Consider the following 22,643-nt stretch of genomic DNA (forward strand, 5'->3'; position numbering starts at 1 on the left):
TTTCATATTTCTTTCCTTCTCTTATTCTTACTTGGGTTTTCTTTAATGGATATAATAGTGCTTTATTTTTCCAACTTTAAGAATTTCGCTTTCCGAAGTCAGAAATGGCCAGTTTATCACATGTATACTTTAAAGATAAAATGAACTAAGTAGTACAATCAGGTGCATTTATTTTTTAATTAAAATATGATTTCCTATATGTCTAAGAATGAAAACCTTATTTTCCATAGATTTTAACAAGAAAAACTCTGATTTTACTCTGTATGGTTTCATCCCTATTGAGTAACAAAACCAGTTATTGTGATATCTGGCTTATAATAGTGACACTGTACATAGCACAGCCCAGATAATTCTGATTTTATTTTAATAAGGTCAGTGGTAATCAGGGGAGTAGAACAAGTGGAAAATTGTTCCCAAGGGGATATTAAAAGTGGAGATAATCTAATCCTCTGAGGTACGCTATGTTGACCTGGTAATTTCAGATATGATTTTATCATTCAGAGTTGGGAGCCTCCTGAGACTAGCTTCAGAACAACCCAAGATGATTTTCACTGTCAGCCAGGAACACTAATAAAATTGTTTTTCCTGTAGGCTAGCGTGTTAGGAAATTAAATTTATCTAATTATACAAATTGCACTGTCACTTTTCACATTGTAATTAAAATACATCTTGTCAGGTCTTGCCTCTTTCCAGAAACTATTAGTTGACTATCTCTGTGTTATATTTTCTCAGAGGACGGTGCAGAAAAATGCAAAATATGTTTGCCTGGCAAATAAAAACTGCCCAGTAGACAAGAGACGTCGAAATCGATGTCAGTACTGCAGATTTCAGAAGTGTCTCAGTGTCGGGATGGTTAAGGAAGGTAAGAGCATATGTTTTCATCTGGTTTGCTTATGCATATCCTCTGTAAAAATCTGCTAATATTTACACTGAAGCAGCAAATTTCCTGAGTGTTTCTTTCTTTCAAACATTTTCTTTTTAGTGATACTTATATTTACACTAAAGTAACACTGAGGAGTGCTTATTCTTATTCTAAATTTATATATATATAAAATATATATATATATATATCAAAATTTTAAAAAGCCATTGTTCTGTTTGAGGAGGTTTATCAGAGCTGACTTGTCACCAAGTGTAAGTATGGGATAGCTTTTTTTTTTTCTGATTATTTCAACTCTCACTCAATCACTGATCAGCATTATTCCAAACTTAACCCTGCTTTGAAATGGTGGATCTCGTTCATCATTGCCAAACTCTAATGTGTTGGGATTCCTCTTCATGATTCACGCCTATTCCAAATGTGATCTTTAAACATTGTTTTTTCTCTCTGTGTCCCATCAGTTGTGCGTACAGATAGTTTGAAAGGGAGGAGAGGTCGGCTGCCTTCCAAACCAAAGAGCCCAGTTCAGCAGGAGCCCTCGCAGCCTTCCCCACCGTCGCCTCCGATCTGTATGATGAATGCCCTCGTCCGAGCTTTAACAGATGCCACACCCAGAGATCTTGATTATTCCAGAGTAAGTTTGATGAATGCCTTTGAATGATTATGATTCCATTCATGATAATAGTAACAAGAGTGGAATGATGATTGTGGCTGGCACGGTGCTAATCAGTTTTCTAGCTTTTCTATAGTTCCCATTTCATTTAGCAATTAGTACATTCACGATACCAAATAACTTTTGCCTTACTGAATCTCTAAATGCCTTTTAAAAATGACCCTGTGACAGGGCTACACTTGTCACACCTGTGGTTGCAGAATTCCTGGTGGTGCCAAAGAAAAGCTACACAGGTGAACTATAATTTGTAGGTTTGGGGTCTTAGTTTTGTTTCATTTTTTTATCTTTAGGAACTGTGGCTATTGTGTTTTTCACATGTGATCAAACCCTCTGGGTGAGCCTCGTCTTGTCCTTTAACAGTCCACCCCATTTTATCCTCATTGATCAACTGGCTGCTTATTTGGGGGCGGGGGGATCAGACAACAGCAAGGAGCAAGCCCTGGCCTTGGCATCGGGAGCATCAGGAAGAATGGCATGGAACGCTGCCCTTTCTGCTCCTGCCTGTGTCAATTGGCCCTGTGCTTGGCTTTCTTCTCCCTGAAGCAGAAATGATTGCCATATTTAACACCAGAGCAGGGTTTGCGCATCAGTCACACAGAATGACAAACCATTTTGAAAACATAAATGATTTACCAGTGTTGTTATTTCAGTCAACCAAGGCATTAACATTTTAATTTCACATAGGATATCATTTAAAACAAAATTTCCCGTATGAAGTCGGCAAATTGCCCTAAATCTGAATGGCACTGAGAAGGGTGATGAAAGGAGATTTCTGAGAAAAGTTACGAACATTTTAAGGACATTTTTATATGACTCTGAAAAGCAGAGTTCTAGTAAAATGCAGTCTTAATACAGATGGAAGAGGAAAAAAAAACAACCCTAGTTACTGAATAATTCTTCATTGTTAAATGTTGTATCACACTGTCTCATCGCAGCCTTGAAACAGCTATGAGCTCTAAGGGGCTTCACTTCCACTTGAAGACAAGCATGCTTAGAAACACAAATGAAGAGAGGTTGGTGTGGAGGTCTCCCATTGGTTGATCTGATTGCCTTCCCCATGGCTAATTCAGCATTTCTGGTGTCTGGGTGAAAGTCTGACAAAGAACAGGAGTATGCCTTTGCTACATGGCCTCATTTTGGTTTGCAGTGTTGACAGAAATTAAGGGTGTACCTGCTGAAATCCTCTTGCCTTCCTCCCTACCCTCATCCTCTCTACACCTGGTCACAAGATTGCCTCTAAGTAGCATGGTAGATCCTTAACACCAAAGGTTGAGGACTCTTATTCTGATTGTAAGTAGCATCTCTTGATGAAAGTCAAGCCTCAAATAGTATAATAGCATAAAAAATAATGCACTAACTAAGGGATCAGGCTTTGAAAGCAGGCAAGTCTAGATGAAAATCCCAATGCCAGCATATACTGGCTGGATGACCTTGAGAAACTGATATTTTTAATGTCTTGGTTTCCACATCTTTGTTACTTGATAATATCTGTTTCCCAGGATTGTTTCTGAAGATTAAATATGATGGCATTTGTCAAAACTTCAGCATGGTACCCTGTATATTGTTACCTTCATCAAAATTTTCACTCTGGCCGTTTGTCAAATGTGCTACTAAGTACAGACACTGTACAGTTGGGTACCATGTAGCAACAGTATGATATAAGTGTTATTATACCTATGGCCCAAATAAGAAAATCAAAACAGAGAGAGGTAAAAAAAAAAAAAATTGGCTGGCCCAAGGTCACAAAGCAAAGAAGATAGATAGATAGATAGATAGATAGATAGATAGATAGATAGATAGATAGATAGAAAATTCTATCAGAGGTCAAATTTGGAGTCCCACTTGACTGACTCTCTGGTTTCAGTGAGGGTTGGATCTACAAGTCTACATATCTTCGGGTATGAAGACTCTCCTCCCCAAAGCACCCATATAGGTGCTGCCTTGGCTAAGGTTTTGGCATGCAATCTGACGTCATCCCAGGGCATTTGGCACTGCCACCAATGGTCAGTTCAGAAAAGTTGGGTCCCAAAATGATTCTGTGTCTCCAAACTTTCTAATTATCAGTCTCCATGGCCTAATTTCTCATGCGGTAGCAATGTCTTCACAGTACGTTGAGTTGTCCCAGCTGGGAACTGTCTCTACACTGAAAAAAAAATCAATCCACTGTGTTTGCTTGTCTCTGCGCCTTTCAGTCTGTTAGTCTGGAGTCATCATCCTCATCAACAAACATTTATCCAATTTAATTGTTAGCTTTGCCCTAAATAGCAGATTGCCCATGCCAAAGTCTGGGTCATGCCCATGCTACCTTTGAGGCCTAGCTCAATTTTGCAAAGCATATTTATTTTAATTGCATTGTTTTTGGAATCAGGTTAAACTTCATCACTTGGGTTCTCCTGCATTTAGAGAACTCTACAAAATTATCAAAAATTGGACCAAAATCAACTAAATTAAAAGACTTTTTAAAAAATACAGTGAGCTTTCATCAAAAACTTGGAAGAAGCCACAGGAGCGTGCTGATCACATTTGCAGATGACAGAAAGCTGGGAGGGATCGCTAATATGATGGATGTCAGTATCAACATTCAGAATGATCTCGACAGGTTGGAACAGGAAGGCTGAAACCAGCACAAAGAAAGTTAACAAAAATAAATGTGAAGCTCAGCATTTAGATTTTTTTTTAAAGGGGAGAGCCTTGGCTTGTCAGTGGTTCATTCAAGACTTTATTCCACAGGCACTCAGTATGATCCAACAAAGTGTGTGTTTGTGGAAGCGGGGTGCTAAATTACCTGCTGTGGCAGTAGAAGTATGGGACCAGAATTCAATTCCATATGTTCCCATGGACTCTGTCCTTTCAGATCACCCTGCAAGGACTGAGTCCAATCCAAGACCAGATTTAAGGGGAATGTAGATACACTGTTTCTGGAAACTTACAAGAGATGGTTGGAGAAAAGAAGAAGACACATAGACAGGAAGGGAGGTTTGTAGCAATTAGGTTACTCTTTTTTCCCTGTATCAAAGAGAGAGAGAGAGAGAGAGAGAGAGAGAGAGAGAGAGAGAGAGAGAATACTTCTGTTTCCCCCTGGCAAATCTAGAGAAAGAAAATTTGGTGGGGGTCAGGGGTGGGGTGGATGTCTTCAAACTTGAGGACAAGTTCTCTGGTCCACACAGATTGCTGTCAGAGTGAGGTCAGCAAACCAAGGAGTAATCAAGGACAGCACATGACAGGATTCTCCACAAAGGGAAAGTTGTCTGCATGACATTAAGTCTCTTCCAGCTCTTAGGACCTTATGATTCTGAGGTTTACTTTTTGCTTCCTTAATTAAGTACTCACATGAAGGAATATACAAGAATGAGCATGTGTGTGTGTGTGTGTGTGTGTGTATGTATATGGCTATAACTTTACTTTGTTATCCATAAAAATAATAGAATTGGTGCTGAGGAGATGTCTAAATTGGCAAACTGAACACCACACCAGCATGAGGACCTGAGTTCAAATCCCTAACATCTACATAAAAATCCAGGCATAGCAACATACTCTTGAAATCCAGAGCTGGAGAGGTGGCAGCACCCCGAATCCATTGGAGTTTGTTGGCCATGCATTCTAGCCAGTGTTGAGATCCATGTTCAGTCCTCAAAAATAAAGTGGCTAAGGGAGAGGAACTGGGCCGGTGGTGGGGGGGGTGAATATATAATCAAAATGCCTTCTACAGATGTGGTTTGAATAAGAACGGTCCCATAGGCTCATATTATTTGAATGTTCAGGGAGTGGCACTGTTTGAGAAGAATTAGGAAGTGTGAACTTGGAGTAGGTGTGGCCTTGTTGGAGGAAGCATGGTGTGTGTGTGTGTGTCTGTGTGTCTGTGTGTCTGTGTGTGTAGTGCTTTGAGGTTTCAAAAGCTCATGCCAGGCCCAGGCTCTTTCTCGATCAGCCTGCAGATTAGGATGTAGCTCTGAACTCCTGCTCCAGCACCATTGTACCACCATGCTCCCTGACATGATGGTAATTGGCTAAACCTCTGAAGTTATATGCAAGCCCCCGACTAAATGCTTTCTTTTATGAGCTGCTTTAGTTATGCTGTCTCTTCACAATAATAGAGCAGAAACTAAGACCACACATTGACAATAGGACATTTTCAAAGAATTAATATTTTTCAAATCATTAGAGAATTTTAAAGGTGGAGAACTGGCAAGGAAGTTGCTGGGCATTGACTTCTGGTTTCCACCCACACACACATACACACGTGTGCATAGACCCTTATATAAACATACACAGACATGTACTTAGAACACACAATCAATGAAAGGAGCAAGATGGCTCAGTGAGTAAATGCTTTTGCTGCCAACCCTGATGGCCTGAGTTCAATCACCAGAACCTACACAGTAAATGAGGAGAACCAAACCTCACACCATGGCACTGGAGAGCTTACACACATAGGCACAAATAAACAGATGAGAAGGGGAAAGGATCTTTCCTAAGTGACTGAAACAAAATGCCTGCTTTGAGCCAGGTGCCATCTTAAATATTTTCACATAAGCCCTCAACTCTGTGCCACAGAAATCATAGTATCAATACTTTTGTTAAAAGATTGTCATTGCCTGAACTTAAGCTTTTCTTATACCTTTCCCTTGAAAACTTATAATTATAAAGCTATAGCCCTGAATGACCTTGAGATCATCTAAGACAGCTCCCATGTTTTCCGGGAAATGAATGAACGCTCAGCAAGGCTAATTCTGTGACCTAAGACTGGTGACGGGGCTGAGACGGGATGCAACCACTTGAGAGGACACTTCTGTGTCATCATACTATCCCTGGAAGTTAAGGACAATTCACTTGAGAAACTACAATGATAGAAATATGTATTTATACTCTATCATCATGTTTATGGTATAATATTATCTTTTTTAAATAATCAATTCATTTAGAAGTAAATACAGAGAAACATTGTTTCCTGTGCATTAGCAACCACCCAGTCCCTCTCTCAGCTACTCACATTAACATTTTAGTACGTATTCATAGCTTATGTATGTGAGGCAAGTTGTCCTGTCAAGTTTGAGCCTAACAGTTGATTTGGCCAATGCAATCTTTTAGCAGTACTATTAGCTGCTTCCCCCCGATGATTTGGCCAATATAATCTATTAGCAATCTATTAGCTGCTTCCCCTGATGATTAGGTCAATAGAGAAAGAAGAAAGTGTCTCCAGACGGTGCTTCTTCATTTCCACGGAGCAGGATATGTGCCTGAAAGGTAGAAACTGACTGAGCCCTCTTCTCCCCAAATGTGGAAAAAGGAAGGGTTTTGTTCCAAGTCACAGAGGGAGTGAATGTTTTAAGAGGCCAGGATGAGCGCTCCTGAGCTCTGTGACGCATTCCTGGCTCGGGAACCTTCACTTCTCCTGTGGGCCAAGCTTCTTTCCCTCAAAAATGAGCTCAGATCATTGTACATCAGCGCAGTCAAAACATGTCACATTTGATTTGTTTCTACCCTCGATGCTGCTATTCCCTGCCCCACAGTTGCTTTTAATTTAGCAATACAAGTATATATAGATACGAGGCTTGGCGTCAGTGCCTGCATAATTACTAATGAGGAAATATACTTAATGTCCTCATTAGTTGGTCATTCCAAGTGTTTTTCAGCATGCTCGGATGTTTTCTGGTGCCACTTAGTGCAGTAACACACTGACTACAAGAACTATCTCTCACATCCATCCAGGCACCAGCAAATGTCACTTCTGTGCTAATGAAATGGCCTTTAAGACCCAACATGGACAGCACGTGTTAGACTTACAGAGACCACAGCATGAAGACTTCAAATCGTGGTTTCAAGCATTTGAGGGGAAGACATTTACCAGTTGATTCACTGGCTGGCATCAGCCAGTTCCTTCCATCAGGGCCCTCAGTTTGAATGGTGAAAAGATTGGACTAAGTATGCTGCTATGGTCCCTTCTAGTGCTCTTCTCTCCTAGCCCTCCCATCATTACATCTGCTACATACAGTTTGTCTGTGAGTGTGGACCGGCATCTTCTGGGGTGTGGTACCCAGACTACCTCCAGGCCAGCATCTCACTGAGTATGGCACACTGACTGCCTCAACAACAGAGAACAGCAGTGTTTGCTTTAACATGCGGGACCCCCCCGGGTCACACCCAGACCTACTTAATCAGACTTGATAGCAGGAGGCCAGAAAGAATCTTTACTTTACCAAGAGCCTCCGATGGGTCTTTGGCATTGTAATGTTTGAGAGCCACCAATGCAGCTTAGTAATGACAATTCTACTTTACTTTGAATGTCCCAATTTATCTTAGGGATGAGAAAGGATGAGCTATAAAATTTCCAGTAAGCACTAAATTCACTTAAATGTAATATAGGGTGGGGAGGGGAACATGGATTGAGGCTCTGATAAAACTCTGCCGTCACAGCGTTCACATGCCAGTGAAGAGGAAGAGGGCACTAGAAACATCAATTGCAGTGACACCGTTAGTGGCAGGAGGGACTTTTTTTTTTTTTTCTGAGAGGGCCACAGACATAGCCAAAATGAAGAAAGTTGGGAGAAAAATATATTAGTCACCGATCTCTTTTCATTACCAATTTTAAAAATATCACTTTAAATTTATTTTATTTCTTAGCATATGTATATGCGATGGGCACTTTTGTTCAAATATATGCGGGGTAGTGTTGTGGGGTGAATGTACACGTCTTGTGGAGTCCGGAGGTTGAGGTCTGGAGTCTTCCTCCATCACTTTCCACCGTATATACTGAGGAGGGTCTCTCATGAACCTGGAGCCAGCTACTCTAGCTAGCCAGCTTGCTTCAGGACTCCCTTGTCTCCACCTGTGGTGGGTTGGGATGATGGGTGGGCCATCATGCCCACCTGAGTTTACATAAGTTCTTCATGATTGGGTGGCAAGCGCCTTATGCGCTCAGCCGTCTCTCCACGCCTAGAATGGCGCTCACTAAAATTCAGAAAACCCAGGACTGTGTACACATAGTTTGACACATGTAATGATCACATCTATCACTTATAGAGAGGTAAAGGCTGAGAGAAGAGTAACATACTAAGCGTGGTGGGGAGGGAATCCATTTCCTTGGCTATCTCACATGCTTATCGGGGGCTGAAAAGCGTGATACATATTCAGCTCTGTTCTGCTGTTAAAGCCTCACGTGGCTAATTTTTCAGAGTGCTTTTCTCCATTTGAATAACTTACAGGCTGGGGCCGCTGCTGAAACCTGACTCCACAGTTGCTGCTGAAGGCATCGAGCAGACGCTTTGGGTTCAAATTGTATCCATTTGCTGTTGTGTGCAGCTCCCAATTCTGGTCTTTGTAGAAACCTCCATCCAGCCCTGGCTGTCAGTGATGCTTTGTATCTGCCTTGTGCTAAAGCCAGATTCTGATATGCTGGGATTACACATTAGCAGAAACAAAAAGAAAAGTTAACTTTTAAAAAATCTGTCTGCATCTGATCTATGTTTGAATGTAATAATCAATGAACAAACATCTTGGGGGTTTCTTTGGTGACGCCAAACCTATCTTGTCCAGAGATGTGGGGACTATATGGAGACACATCTGGATATCCAGCTTTTCCACTTCCAGGTTTAAATGGCTAGGGCAGGCAGAGTATCTGGAGGCCTTGGTCTATTTCTTTAAATTTTATGATCAAAAGAACCTATGAGGACTTCCCCACATTATTGGGTGCTGACCTCTGTTACTGGAGGTCAGTGTCCAGTTTGGTTCCAGAATTCTGGGGCTTAGATAAGAATGAAGGTGAATCCCAAAGGGTCTACAGTCAGGCAAGCTGGGCCTGCTGATTTTTTTTCCCTTGCTGAGCTCTGTCAAAGAAAAGTTCATGCCCCAAGCAGGCAGGGGCTGTAAGCCCAGCAGGGCTCCGGCCTGCAGAGAACCCTGGTGAAAACTGCATGCTCTGCTGGGTCCTGAGCAAACACTGACAGCAGAACTATTGTTGCTTCATGAGTCCCAGTTTGGGGGCAGTCAATTCGGGAAGCAGTTAGCCATGCCTCCTATTCCCACCCTGCAGTCTTCTCCCTCCTTTCAACCCACTATTTAAAACCAAAATTGTGCTGAACTGGTGTCAAATTCTAGGCCATAACATCATCCCTGGTATGGCTTCACAATATTTAGAACCTTCGAATGCAAGAGACTGGAGAATCGGCAATTAGGCACCGGGGGACTTGACCAGGTGCAGAGCGGTGGCAATGTGATTTTTCTAGAGATGCACAGCTAATCTCTGCTCTCAGCACTCCATTCCTCCAGTTAAGAGCTGGTGGGCTCACCAGGGGTCTCATGGCCTCTTCAGTTGTCCTTAGGAAGGGAGCTGCCTCCCTCTCCTAAACTTGTTACCACCCACTATCTGGGAGCTCACATAATCCCAGGCAAACTGGGACTCTCGGAAATAAAGGAGGCAGGGTTTTTGGGCTAGACCTGATGTTACAAGATCTTAGAAGGCTGAGGAGAAAATTAGAAAGCTTCTGCTTAATGCAGTATAATCCTCACTCGGTAGACGTGGAAGGTGAGGAATGGCCACACTGTGGGAACTGTATCGGTAACGTCAGTGTCTTCTGCTGTTTAGCTCACTCTACATTTCAGGCCCTTTCTGTAGAAGGGAATGTTTAAGAATGTTCTCCTCCCTACTCCACGGAGGAGAACACTAAGGCCTGCTGTATTTCATGAATTAGGAGCCCAAATGAAACTGGGCTTAAAGTCCAGTTTTACTGCTTCTGGGGAGAAAATAGAAGAAGAAAAAAAAAAGACCCATTTGCATCTAGTGTTTCATCTCCTCCCACAAGGGAGCTTTTACAGGAGTGCCTAGCGCCTTGTTGTTTATTGGCTGCTTCTCCTCATCCGCTTCTCCTCCAATCATGTCTGAGCTTTGTGGCAAACCTAGCTACCCACCCTGACTATTCCTGCACTGAAAAGGAAGTCAGGTGTGGAATGTAGTCCAGTTTTAAAACATTTACCAAATGTATACAAGGCTGTGAGTTTGGAACTTTGCATCATCAGGGTGAGGATTAAACATCAGAGCTTTAATCATTCCAAGGAAGTAGTAAGCTGCAACCCCAGGACAACATCGAACCTGTTAACAGTCAGCCTGTAATGGCAGCACTCCAGGACGGAGGCAAAGAGGAGTACTACAGCAAGTTTGGGGGCAGCCTGGTCTGAGTTTCAGGCCAGCATTGCCCCATAGTAAGACCCTGTCTCATACGATAAAAATCAAAGTCAAGAGGCATAGGACTTAAAAGGCACACATTAACCCCTAACTTAACATGGTCAGTTATGTAATTTAGGAAAGTTCCATAGCTGCCTGAGTCTCCGTTTGCTCACTTATAAAGGATTAAAATCCCTGACTGGTGAGGATCAAAGAGGGGAGGGGTGTGGAAGAAGGGGGAAGGGCTACAAAGTTGCTCTTCATTAAGGCAGTGATGTCCCTCTTCACACCGCATCTCTGCACTGTTGTCCCCTTGATCTTTATCGTGCTGCATAACATAGATCATCTATGAAGCAGAATAGGTTTGCCTCCATTAAGTCAGGCAAACCTGTACCTTTAACAGAGTAGCCAAAAGGTTGGGAAAGACCTCCTCCCCCTCCACTTCTCTTTCCTCTCTCCTCCCCAACCCCTTTTCCCTCCTCATTCTTTGTCTTCCTCCCTCTTCCCCACCTTCTGCCCCCTTCCTAGCTCTGTGCTATTGTATGTCCTTCTGCAATGATGAACATGTACCCCAGCCCCACCTGACTTTTAAGCACCAGAAATATGGCCAGTATGATAAGACACTGAATTTTTAATTTTATCTAATTTTGATTAATACAAGGAGCTACAATCCCAAGTCTGGTGGCATATGGCTTGGCTGTCTGGGCTCTGCCTCAGAGGAACTCCTGAACTCAACACACACACTTCCAGATTTATCTCATAGAAATCCATCCACAGCGAGCAAAACTTACTCTTTTCTTTTATTGGCTTATTGTATGATTCTCGCTTCAGTAGGCATTAGAACCATCTGTTTTGATAAAAAGCAGTCTGTTGGACCCACCCCCAGAGTGTCTTAGGAGGTTGGCCTGAGGTTGCCATTTCCAGCACATTACCAGCTGTTGTTGATGCTACTGGTCTAGAGACCATACTTTGAAAATCTCTGGCTCCTTATTGGGAAACCTTGATGCTATAGCGGAACGCACAGAGCCAGACCTACTCAGACCCAAGGTCCTAGGGCAGTAGTTTCTATGTGAACAGTGGTTTGACCCATGAGATGCTCTGTGGAATCATCTTTGGAGCTTTTAAAGTTCCCAAAAGGGAGACCTCACGGCAGACCACTTAAATTGGCCTTTCTTGGGGACAAAACTGACACAGGAATGCTTCCTAAAGCTCCTCAGATGGCCCTGACAAACTCTCATACTGGTGGGGCTTGAAGGAATTTCTATCTATTGGATAATAACAATAAATTCATTTTATCCTATGTCTTAGGGCCATTGGAGGATCAGATGAGGCTTTGAATGTCAACAGGTTTTTTTAAAGGGACATAGGATTTAGGCGCTGGCATCTGGGCAAAACCAGTCTCAAGTGATAATGCCATCCCTGTGCAGTCAGAGTAAGGTGCTTTCTGTGCATTGCCTTCCAGTACTGTCCCAGCGACCAGGCCACAGCAGGCACCGATGCTGAGCACGTGCAGCAGTTCTACAACCTCCTGACCGCCTCCATTGATGTGTCCAGAAGCTGGGCCGAGAAGATCCCGGGATTCACTGATCTCCCCAGGGAAGATCAGACGTTACTTATAGAATCAGCCTTTTTGGAGCTGTTTGTTCTTAGACTTTCCATCAGGTATGTCCTACTGTTTTATCTTCTCTCAGCCTTCTTGTGTACAACAGTGAAAAGTTTGTTCAAGAAGCAAAGGTGAAATGTGTTCAAACATCAACACACTGAGCGGTGGGGAACAGAAAGCACAGGAGTGGCAGCTAGGACCCGGGTTCTAGTCTGAGGTCTAACAGGAGTAGATACAGCATTGCCTCACTGGAAGTCTAGCTTTTATCTATGCAAAACAAAGAGGATGGATTCAGTGGTCCCTCGAGTCCTGTGGGACTGTCCTCGTGGTACGGAAGGTGTTTGTGGAAATGCTGGGTTTGCCTTATAAATTTCTATTTCACAAGTGACTGTTGCGACATTCCTGATGGGTCTCTGACTCCACAGTTGAGCCCCCTAGTCAAAAGATTGGTCCAGCCTCTAGTGTTCAGCAGCAGAAAACATGAGGGGAAGTGGATTTTTATCTGTCTGTCTATGTATGTATGTATGTATGTATGTATGTATGTATGTATGTATGTATGTATCTAGCTATCATCTATCCTTGCTTGTAGATAAATAGGTCTCACTTGGTAGCTTAGCCTGGCCTTAGACTTGCAGCTGACCTTGGAATCTTCCCTGCTCCAACCTCCACAGTTCTGGGACCCAGGAGTGCATTTCCATGCCCAACCAGAAGTGATATTTCAAATAGCTGGAACTCCAGACCTATGCTCCTCTCTACACATGTCCTTTAATATAATATATATAATATACATAATAAAAAAACATATACATGTTTTTGTATAAACATGTATATGTTTTTTTATTCACCCAGGGCATATTTAATTCAATCTTTCTTGCTTTATTTCAACTATGTATTTCAAAGATATTACCCGAATTTCACAAGGTGTTATAAGAAAAACCATCCTTCCCTTCCCTCTCTTCTCTCCATCAAGTCCTGTCTCATATTGTGACACCAAAAACTCCTGCATAAAATGTAGCTCCGCTGCCTTTTGACCTGGTAGGTAGGCTATAGCATAAGACTGGAATCTGCATTTTTAACTCATACTCTCTTGATTCTGAAACCAGTGGTTGGAAGTCCATGTTCCCACTGTGAGGTAGAAGCATTCTGTCCATCTGCCCCCTCTCCAGTATGGAGGGATCCGAGGGAGACATGAGGGTGGTTGTGGCTAGAGTGTCAGATTAACTCAAGGCCAATCCAGAGCACACGAGAGCTGGTAGCAATGTGCCTGTCATCTCAGGCATGTAGTGAAGGATTAAGCAGAGGATAAGCTCCATGCAGGTGGACACCACACTTCACCAAGCTCTCTGCAGTGCCTGTCTCCAGGAGCTTGTCAGCCTTGGTGCTCAGGAAATACCCGCTGGGTGAAGGGATGAACAGAGCTGTTCATCCAGAAGCACAGTTAGGAAGACACTGGCTTGTGGATGCAGTCAACCTGGAGAGATACATGGATCGAGGCATTTTTAAAGTTAAGGAGAAGCCAATATGAAAATAAGAGAACTACAAAATTGAGAATTGGCCGCCCCTCACCCCCTCTGCATCCTCCTGTGTGCGTACTGTGCATGGGCTTTCAAAAACCTTCATTTTATTCCATTCCCTCTGCAACCTTAGGAAATTATGATTAAATTCATGTTTCAGAGATAAGAGAAAGGAAGTCTAGAGAGATGAAAGGAGTGCCCAAGGTTACACTGCTAAGCCATCATGTCCGAAGGAGGTCCCAGGGCTCCTTTTCTGAGAAAGGGGATGGTCATGGACAAATTGGCAAATTTAGAAACAGCCCTCTATGGCCCCCTTATTTAAGTTCAAGGAGGTAATATGTTCTGCCACCTTTAACTCTGTGATTGGCACTTGGAGAAACTTGTTGCTTTGAGTTTGCATAATGGAATTACAGTGTTTAGCCTAGGGCCTTATCAACTTTTGGCATTGAAGAAAATAAGGGATCAACCTTGACTACAAGCCCAAAGGGAAATCTGTTTATTGCAGAGACAGGCTATTGCACGGCTTTACTTGAGGAGATCTCCCGACAAAGGTTTATTCACCCTAAACAGGGGACCAACAATAGGCCAAAGAAATTATTTTATCCCAGTTCAGGGTAGCGAACTAGTGTGTTTCCTGGGTTAACGACCAGGAGCATATATGAGGGTTTGCTTCCAGGAATATGGGTGCTCTCCCCAACAAGATATGTCACCAAAAAATGTCACACCTAGCATGGATAATAAATAGCCTCCCCAAAGTTGTGTAGATGGGTGCCCTGCCAGTTTTCTGCCTCCTTCACCTCAGTACCTCTCTTGACTGCATGCAACTGGGTGGGGCAGTTCTGAGGGCAGGAGGGAGTTGGTGGCTACAGTGTCAGGGGAGGATCTCATGACCCTCTTCTCATACCTGTGAGGGAACCTAGCGGGCCTGATATTGTGAGGGACTCCTGTGAGTAATCACAGCTTCTCTGGTTTCAACATAGCGACAGGTATGAATCAGCTAGAGGACATTGTCCACAGCAGATGTGATGTGCTGGGCTTCCCCTAGACCAAGGGTCCCCAGCCTTCCTAGTGCTGCGACCCCTTAATACAGTTCTTCATGTTGTGGTGACCCCCCCAACTATAAATTATTTTCATAACTGTAATTTTGCTGCTGTTGCAAATCATAATATAAAATCTCTGATATGCAGATGGTCTTAGGCGACCCCTGTGAAAGGGTCCTTTGACACCCACACCAGAGGTCATGACCCACAGATTGAGAACCACTGCCCTAGAGATTCTCTGAGGGCTTGCCTCGCCACATTCCATCCCAGACAAGCTAGAAACCGATCCTAGCACTGGGAGAGCAGGCGTGTTAGCCCGAGTTTCTTAAGGACATTAGCACAGGTGGCACAGGCTGTTCCCAGGAGCACACCTTTGTCCATGGCAGTGCTGGACACAGTTTCCAGGGCTGCCGTGCAGCGACGCTGGCACCCGTGTACTGTATAGCACGTTATCCAGACTGAGAATACCCGTCTCACGTGTCTCTCCTTCCTCTGCTCACCCCCAGGTCAAACACTGCTGAAGATAAGTTTGTGTTCTGCAATGGACTTGTCCTGCATCGACTTCAGTGCCTTCGTGGATTTGGGGAGTGGCTCGACTCCATTAAAGACTTTTCTTTAAATTTGCAGAGCCTGAACCTTGATATCCAAGCCTTAGCCTGCCTGTCAGCACTGAGCATGATCACAGGTGAGTGCCCACTTCCGGAAGGCAGAGACCGCATTCCCCTTTTCTCTTGCCTGTGTCGAGGTGGCTTCTGAGCTTCATTACAGCTAACTAAGAAAATAACTGCCACTTTTCTGAAGTCCACCAAGTTCGTCCTAATTTAAGCAAAGAAAGCATGTATCTACAACGTACTTACATGAGCTTCTAGGGAGGGGGATTGGTGCCATTGAGTTATCATTACAACCCGATTCCTCTGGAGCTCTGTTGGCAGTTGACCTGGCTGCTTTAAGGCTGTTTTTACAAAAGGTTTTCAGAAAGATAATCTTAGTCAGCCTGCCATTTCTATGGCCCCCTTCCCAGTTCTTGCCTAGAGACTTTAGTAAAGCAAAGAACTATAGGCATATGGCATCAACTATAGGCATCACTTACTAATCCTGATTGGAAGAGAATTGAGAAAAATGTGTATTTGTCAAAAATGAAAATGACTCAACTCCACAGTTTTTAAAAAGTTCAGAAAGAGAAGTGTAAATTGTGTTTTGTTTCTGGGTCTGAGGAGAGAGCTCAGGCAGCTTTGCAATGATGGGGAGAAGAGTTCAATCCCCAGAACTCAAGGATGTCCTGTGGCCTAAACATACCACACACACACACACACACACACACACACACACACACACACACCACAAAATGTTCAGTTTCTATATTATGTTACTTGGTACATATATTACTCTCTTGGTACGTGTCCCATCACCCCATACCTAGAGGTCCTGCTCTTGGCTCCCCTTCACCTCTCACCCTTAAAGTTTCTTATTAGGTTACATCTTCATCAGCGATATGAGGGCCTGGGGAGGTACAGGCTCCAGAAGGGTTAACTGAATCTGAAGCTCCCTCCCTTGGGTCAGACCCAAGCCCGACTAGGCTGATTGGCTGAGGGTCAAGTTCAGGCTGGATGTGTTCTTGGCTAGAGAAAATATTTCCCAGATAGGTGAGACCGACCATGTCCTTGGCAAAGCTGGCCTCTCCTTTCCAATGCAGCCTTGCTTTGCCGAAGCCAGTGGTTCTCAGCCTGTAGGACACAGTCTTCTCATTAGATATTTACATTACAGCCATGACAGTAGCAAAAATTACAGCTATGAAGTAGCAATGAAAACAATTTTCATTTTAAAATTGAGGAGGTCATCACAGCATGAGATTTCGGGAGATCACTGAATTAGGAACAGCGTGAACCCCCGGCCTAAACACTGTTTACACGCATCTGCTTTAGGTAATCTTCTGTGAGACAACTGTGTGCCCCTAGAGGCCAGCTGGTCGTGTAGCTGACTCCCTCCTCCTGGCCTTTGGTTCAGGTTAAGAAGCTCAGTGCTTACTAGGCTGCCATAGTCTTCCGAGACTATGAAACAAAAGCAAAGACAACCTCAGAAGGTATGAATCCCACCGACAGGGCTTTTGGATGTCAAAACAGAACAACCTAAAAAAACTGATGTCAGACCCGAGCATTCCATTCCCAAGACTCCAACGAGACTAGCCCCAAGGTCAGTTTGTCCTCCAGCCCCCAGGTCCTTTCCAGACACAGTCAGCGTTTCTGGGACAGTTACACATCCCAAACTGGAAAGTATAGAAAGACGGATTTTTTTTTTTGAGCCTTCTTTAGCTTTCTGCAACTAAATTCAGTTCATTGCCATATCAGTACGGAGACAGAAGTTGAATGTATGCCCGTTGGTGTAGGTGCTGTCTCATGTGTCACTGGATTTTCAAAGACGATGACTCGGATGCCTGGAGGAGACAGAATGTGTAAATTAATCCGTAGGACACAGACGGTTGAGCATAGTGTGGAGCTGTGTAAGGGTCCTGGAGTGTCAAGAGACCTCAGATGGGGGAGCAAAGGTCTCCAGGCTACTGTGAAGGGAATAATGATTATAAGCAACGATAAAAATTTCCTGAAGCTATTCCTGAAAATATGACTAACCTAAGTTTCACAAAGAAAATGGCTAAGAAGTCTAGATTCTAGTGATGGGAGAGGCCTGACAGGGAGTGCTGCAGGACATAGAGCCTTTCCTCAACCTTCCACACCCAATGAGGCAGGTGAGATCAGTGGAGAGCTACAGGAAGTTCTGCACAGAAAAAGATGATCAGACTTGCATTCTAGAATGATCTAGCATTCTAGCAATGGATCTGAGCACAGAGTGGGTCAGAGAGGAGAGAAGGAAAGTAGCAAGTCATATAGTGTAGGGGCTGCAGCTCACCAGGAGGGCCTAGCCTGGAGGCCCATTTCTTTCGTTTTACTCTGTGGAAAGTAATGGACACCAGCATACCAGGATTTCCCAACCTAATGCGTCCACACAGAGTCCAGAGCAGGAACCGGAGGAAGGTGGTGCTATCCTCTGCATCCCCCAGTGCAGTGATCAGAGCTGACCAGCCCACTGCCCACTCAGGTAGAGATTGCTAGAGGCAGTTTGGCACGGCAGGAAAAGCATGGGTTTCTGGCTCTAGCAACTCCCTTATTAATCTGGAGTCTGGCATTTCATTAGCAAGGGCTATTGAGTAACACATTTCTCTTCTCTGCACTTCTGTTTCCTCATCCACAAAATGGGAATAATAACATCCATTCCATGGGGTGGCAGTGTAGGTTATAAAAACAAAAACGAAAACAAAAAACTAAGTTAATGATGTCGCTAAACTGGCTTCGTGGCAGACATCGTTCTACTTGTGTTTCTCCTTGCAGTGTTGTTGACAGAGGCTCCTTCATGTCAGTAAAACGAAACGAGAGCTGGGCCTTGTGGCCAGGCCCTCCTTGTAAGCTGCAGCCCCTGCTCTGTTACAGCTTGCTCTTTTCCTCTTGTCCTCATGGGTTCATACATGCCCTTCTCATTGTAAACCTTGAGCAGTGCAAAATGAAACTCAGTGTCATGAAGAAAAGTTGGTATCTTTGTAAAGCAGTATGATCTGGGCATGATGATTCACACCTATAATTCTAACACTCAGGAGCCCAAGGCAAGAGGATGGTGAGTTCAAGGCTAGCTTGTCCTACACGGCGAGTTCCAGACCAGCCTGTCTCAAACAAAACAAAACAAAGTATAGTATGTTTGACGACTATTTTCTTAGACACTTGAGAGACTCAAAGGAGGGCAGCAATTACAAAGCGGTTTTGCTACACTGGCAATTGGCTGAGTGATTTGTCTGCAGGTCTTTCACACAGGGCAGCACAAGTCCCTGCCTTCATTCCTGCCAGCGTTACTGGAGCAAGCCGTCAGAGGTGCTGCAGATATTATACAAGCAGGATTAGCCCTGTAATAGCCCAGAACTCCTGGAATTTGGTAGCTGGGAGGGATCTGGGATGCATGAAAGCATTGGATGGTACAGAAAGAGAAGTGCCTAGGAAGCCAGGCCCATTGCTGTGCATATGTACTCTAATTTGAGTGGACATTCCCAAGAGCCTTGACATCTCGGATGCCTCATAATCAGAAAAAGTGGTTGTGGAGCATCAAATGAGGCTTAGGAATGATAAACTTCATCCCAAAAGTGGTCTGTTCAGAAACCAGAGAGGAACTTACGGAAGGGAGAAGGGATCTTAGAGCACTGGCCATTCTTGCTTCCAGAAGACGGCTTCAGAAATTGGAGAGCAGTGGTGGTTTACCCAAACATGAATGCCTCCCACTAATTAAATTTTCTTCTTCCTCCCCTTCTCTCTAAACCCCTCGTGAAATACTGGGTGGTGAGATGGGACAGGAAATAGTTTCTTTCTAATAACTCTCCCTTCCTACAGTAGCAGGGAGTTTCCCACAGTTGTGGTTTTTGCATCCCCCGTTCATCTGCCCTAACCATTGCCTCTTGCCAAAGCCACACCCCTGGAGCAATGGGAAGGCTTTGCTTCTTTGCCACAGATGGGGTGCAATGTGTTGATATCGTTTTGCAATCATTCCAAAAGAAAGTTAATCTAGAATTAACATTTTGCAAATGTCCAGGTATCGGGGCCTCTCCGTGCCAGGCTGCCAATATGTGGGAGTGTGAAGATGAGCTGGGCATGCACCCTGCTAACAGGAAGTTTGTAGTCTACCAAGATATGATATAAGGAGCTCTATGCATGGTGGTTAGTGTTTAGATTCTTCTGGTTTGGTTTTGGGTTTTTTTTGAGACAGTGTAGCCCTAGCTGTCCTGGAACTGACTCTGTAGACCAGCTGACCTCAAACTCACAGAAATCCCTCTACCTCTGCCTCTCTCTCTGCCTCTCTGCCTCTCTGCCTCTCTGCCTCTCTGCCTCTCTGTCTCTCTGCCTGGGTTTAAAGGCATCTGCTACTATGCCTGGTAGTGCTTAGCTTTCTAAGGGACAGATTAAGTGCAGATGAAGTCTGGGTAATTGCTGCATTTGGGGGAATTAAGAACACTGGACATACTTGTCATAAATAACTTCACAAAGCATGTAAAGGTCATTAGATATAAAGGTCATCCCAAATCAGGAAAACCAGAGATCCTGAGCATGACTGTGAAATGCCTCGAACAGTTGTGGGGAAATCATGGATGGTCAAAGTACTTTTTTCGTGTATGAAATCATGTACATGACCTGAGGCAGAAAGGTGAACATTTCAAAGAGGCCAGCCAGGCTATGACTCTGAATGCCTGCCTCTTCTGGAGAAAGCATGAAAGCCAAGGCAGCAGTGCACTCTGGGAAACAGTTTCACTGCCTCTCAAGGCAGCAGCTTGAGCACATTCCCTGAGCTCTGTGAAAATGTAAAGGATTTTCAGAGAAACAACTGGTTCATTGAGATACTTACCTTGTGGATTCATGCTATGAACTAACCTGGGAGTATAAGCATGTATTTTCCATCTAGTGACTGATAGGGAAATATGATCAAAAAGGTCCTTTGGAGCCAGATGGTAGGAGAAATTTTGGTGCTCAAATGGAGTTTTTTGAAAATTCCCCAAGGCATTCTTTCCAAGATTCAAGTCTTCTGTCAGGTAAAACAATGAGTCCTTTCTCTCCTATATATTTTTCCTGGTCTTATTGGAACATGACCTCTAAGACGGAGGAGGAAGAGAGGCAGATCCGGTGCTAAGATCAACACTTGGCTGCTCCTTCCACCTGCCTTTCCAGAGCTCATCTGCTCACTCTGAATACCTGGCATCAGATATGTGGCAAGGGCAAGTATGGGTGAAATTTGGCAAAATAATATAGTTTGGAAAGAAAGGGGAGCTCTTTCAGGATTTGGAGAGTTGAGATCTGAGTTTGAGTCTTTATCTGGCCATATCATAGCTGGATGATTCTGGGCAATCCTTCCTTATCTTTTCTGAAAACTAGTGTTTTCGCTTCTCACAGAGGTAAAGCCTTAGACCATTTAAGATGCTATAACAAAATACCACAGTGTGCGTAACTTATAAACAATGGCGATTCCTGTCTTGCACTTCTGGAGGCACCTTCCAAGTACCCCTCCCCCCACAACATTATCACATTCAAGGGTAGATTTCAGCACGAATGGGGGCATGGTGAGATCATAGTAGACAATAACATGTATTTATAGGTTTCTTATAAAGAATAAACTAGTATATAACCCACAGAGGAAAAGAATCGTCCAAACCTTCACTGTTATTGTCCTGAATGTTGTCTTCCAGCAAGAACTAACTCCTCAGAATCTATGAACGTCTTTAGCTTTCATATAATTGCTTCTATATGGCACAATCAGGGTTTCTTTTGTCTGTGCCTTTTTATGGGCTTCATACAAGAAGAGCAGTGATGTTAATATCTCGGCACATTTCTCCTCACCTTCGAATATGCAGCAGTGCTGGCACGCTTTCCCCTTCAGATAAAGCCTGTAAAGAAGTTCCATCTACATTATACTGACTGTGAACATTTTTCTGTGGGTAGCATGTGTTTCGTCATTCAGTTCAAGTCAACTCGATAATATTTACTGAATCTGGGGAGATAGGTAAATGGCCTGAGAGCAAGCAAGAGGACCCAAGCTCAATCCCCAGCACTTATGTAAAAGATGAGCTTGGGGGTGGGGTGCAATCTGTAACCCCAGAAATAGGGGTGGTGGTAGATACAGAGAGAGGAAGGTCCCTGGAGCACATTGGCAGCAAGCTTACAGGGATCAGTGAACTCGGAATTCATTGAGAGGCCTTGCATCAAAAACAAAGATTGAGAGTGGTGCAGAGAGCCTCCGCATACATCTGTATGCGTGTACTCACACACATACAAGCACATATGAACACACACAAATTTCCCACTAAGGCTCATTCTAAGCACTTGGGATATACTTGAGGGTTTCCCAAAAAAGTCTAAGTGAAAGGAGAATCTTGATAACCTTTAAATTTACCTTAGTGTCCCATGCATGACCAATATTAGTCGAACAAATGGGTTGTTAATATCAGCAAGCCTCTCAAATTAGGAAAATCTGAATTATTTTTAGCCTAGCATTGTTATTAGAAAATAATCTGACTTCCTGAGAGATGCCAATTTCAATTTAGTTTAATTTGGTTGTTTTCTATGGAGCATCTGGCCCATATCAGGTGCATAGACCCTTGTCCCTTAGAGAGTCGGTGGTGTTAGAGAGCAACACCTACTCAAAGACAGAAACGTACTTGTACACCTTGACCTGACTTGTGGCTTACTGGCCAGTGTGGGTTCTGGGGCTGCCCACCAGTCAGTCAATGCCGTGTGACTCAGCAAGGGCCAGCGGCAGGACTGCCTAGAGAAAGAGGTGAGGCTCAGAGCAGGAAGTCTCATTTGATGTTTGCTGTTTCAGTAACAGCCCCACTTCTTTTCTTCCTTCTTGGCTGGGACTGTGAAATTATCTCTAAGTTGGCCAAAGGCCGGAGAGCCGCTCATAAAGCTGGCGGGGGCGGGGGCGGGGGAGGATGGCCTACTGCTGAATGCTACCATCCCTTTCTCCAGGCGCTGCTCTCTGCTCTGAGGAAGAGAGCCTGGTGCTTCTCTTGTAGGCCAAGAGGCACAAGTGGGAACTGTAAAATAGCAAAAGTTAGCTCAATATGAGAAACTGACATAAAACTGTTTGAAATTGGAATAAGCTCCCTTGGGAGAGAGTTCTCAAAGGCAGCATTATGGGATATTAAAACAAGATGCCTTGGGAAATGAGGCTTGCAGAGACTCAGGGTAGAGATGCTGC

At 43.8% G+C, this 22,643-nt stretch overlaps 1 protein-coding gene across 1 annotated transcript in view; it reads left to right on the plus strand.

Moving 5' to 3' along the window:
• The window catches only part of Nr4a3 (nuclear receptor subfamily 4 group A member 3), a 38,044-nt gene that overhangs the window by 9,465 nt on the left and 5,936 nt on the right, over nucleotides 1–22,643 (plus strand). Inside the window, exons 4-7 of the mRNA XM_055605354.1 lie at nucleotides 733–862; nucleotides 1,342–1,514; nucleotides 12,173–12,372; nucleotides 15,374–15,552. Coding sequence (XP_055461329.1) covers nucleotides 733–862; nucleotides 1,342–1,514; nucleotides 12,173–12,372; nucleotides 15,374–15,552 — 682 coding nt within the window. The remainder of the gene's footprint in view (nucleotides 1–732; nucleotides 863–1,341; nucleotides 1,515–12,172; nucleotides 12,373–15,373; nucleotides 15,553–22,643) is intronic.

This window comes from Psammomys obesus, unplaced genomic scaffold (assembly GCF_907164565.1).
Source record: "Psammomys obesus unplaced genomic scaffold, mPsaObe1.curated_primary_1811, whole genome shotgun sequence".
Taxonomy (NCBI): Eukaryota; Metazoa; Chordata; class Mammalia; order Rodentia; family Muridae; genus Psammomys; species Psammomys obesus.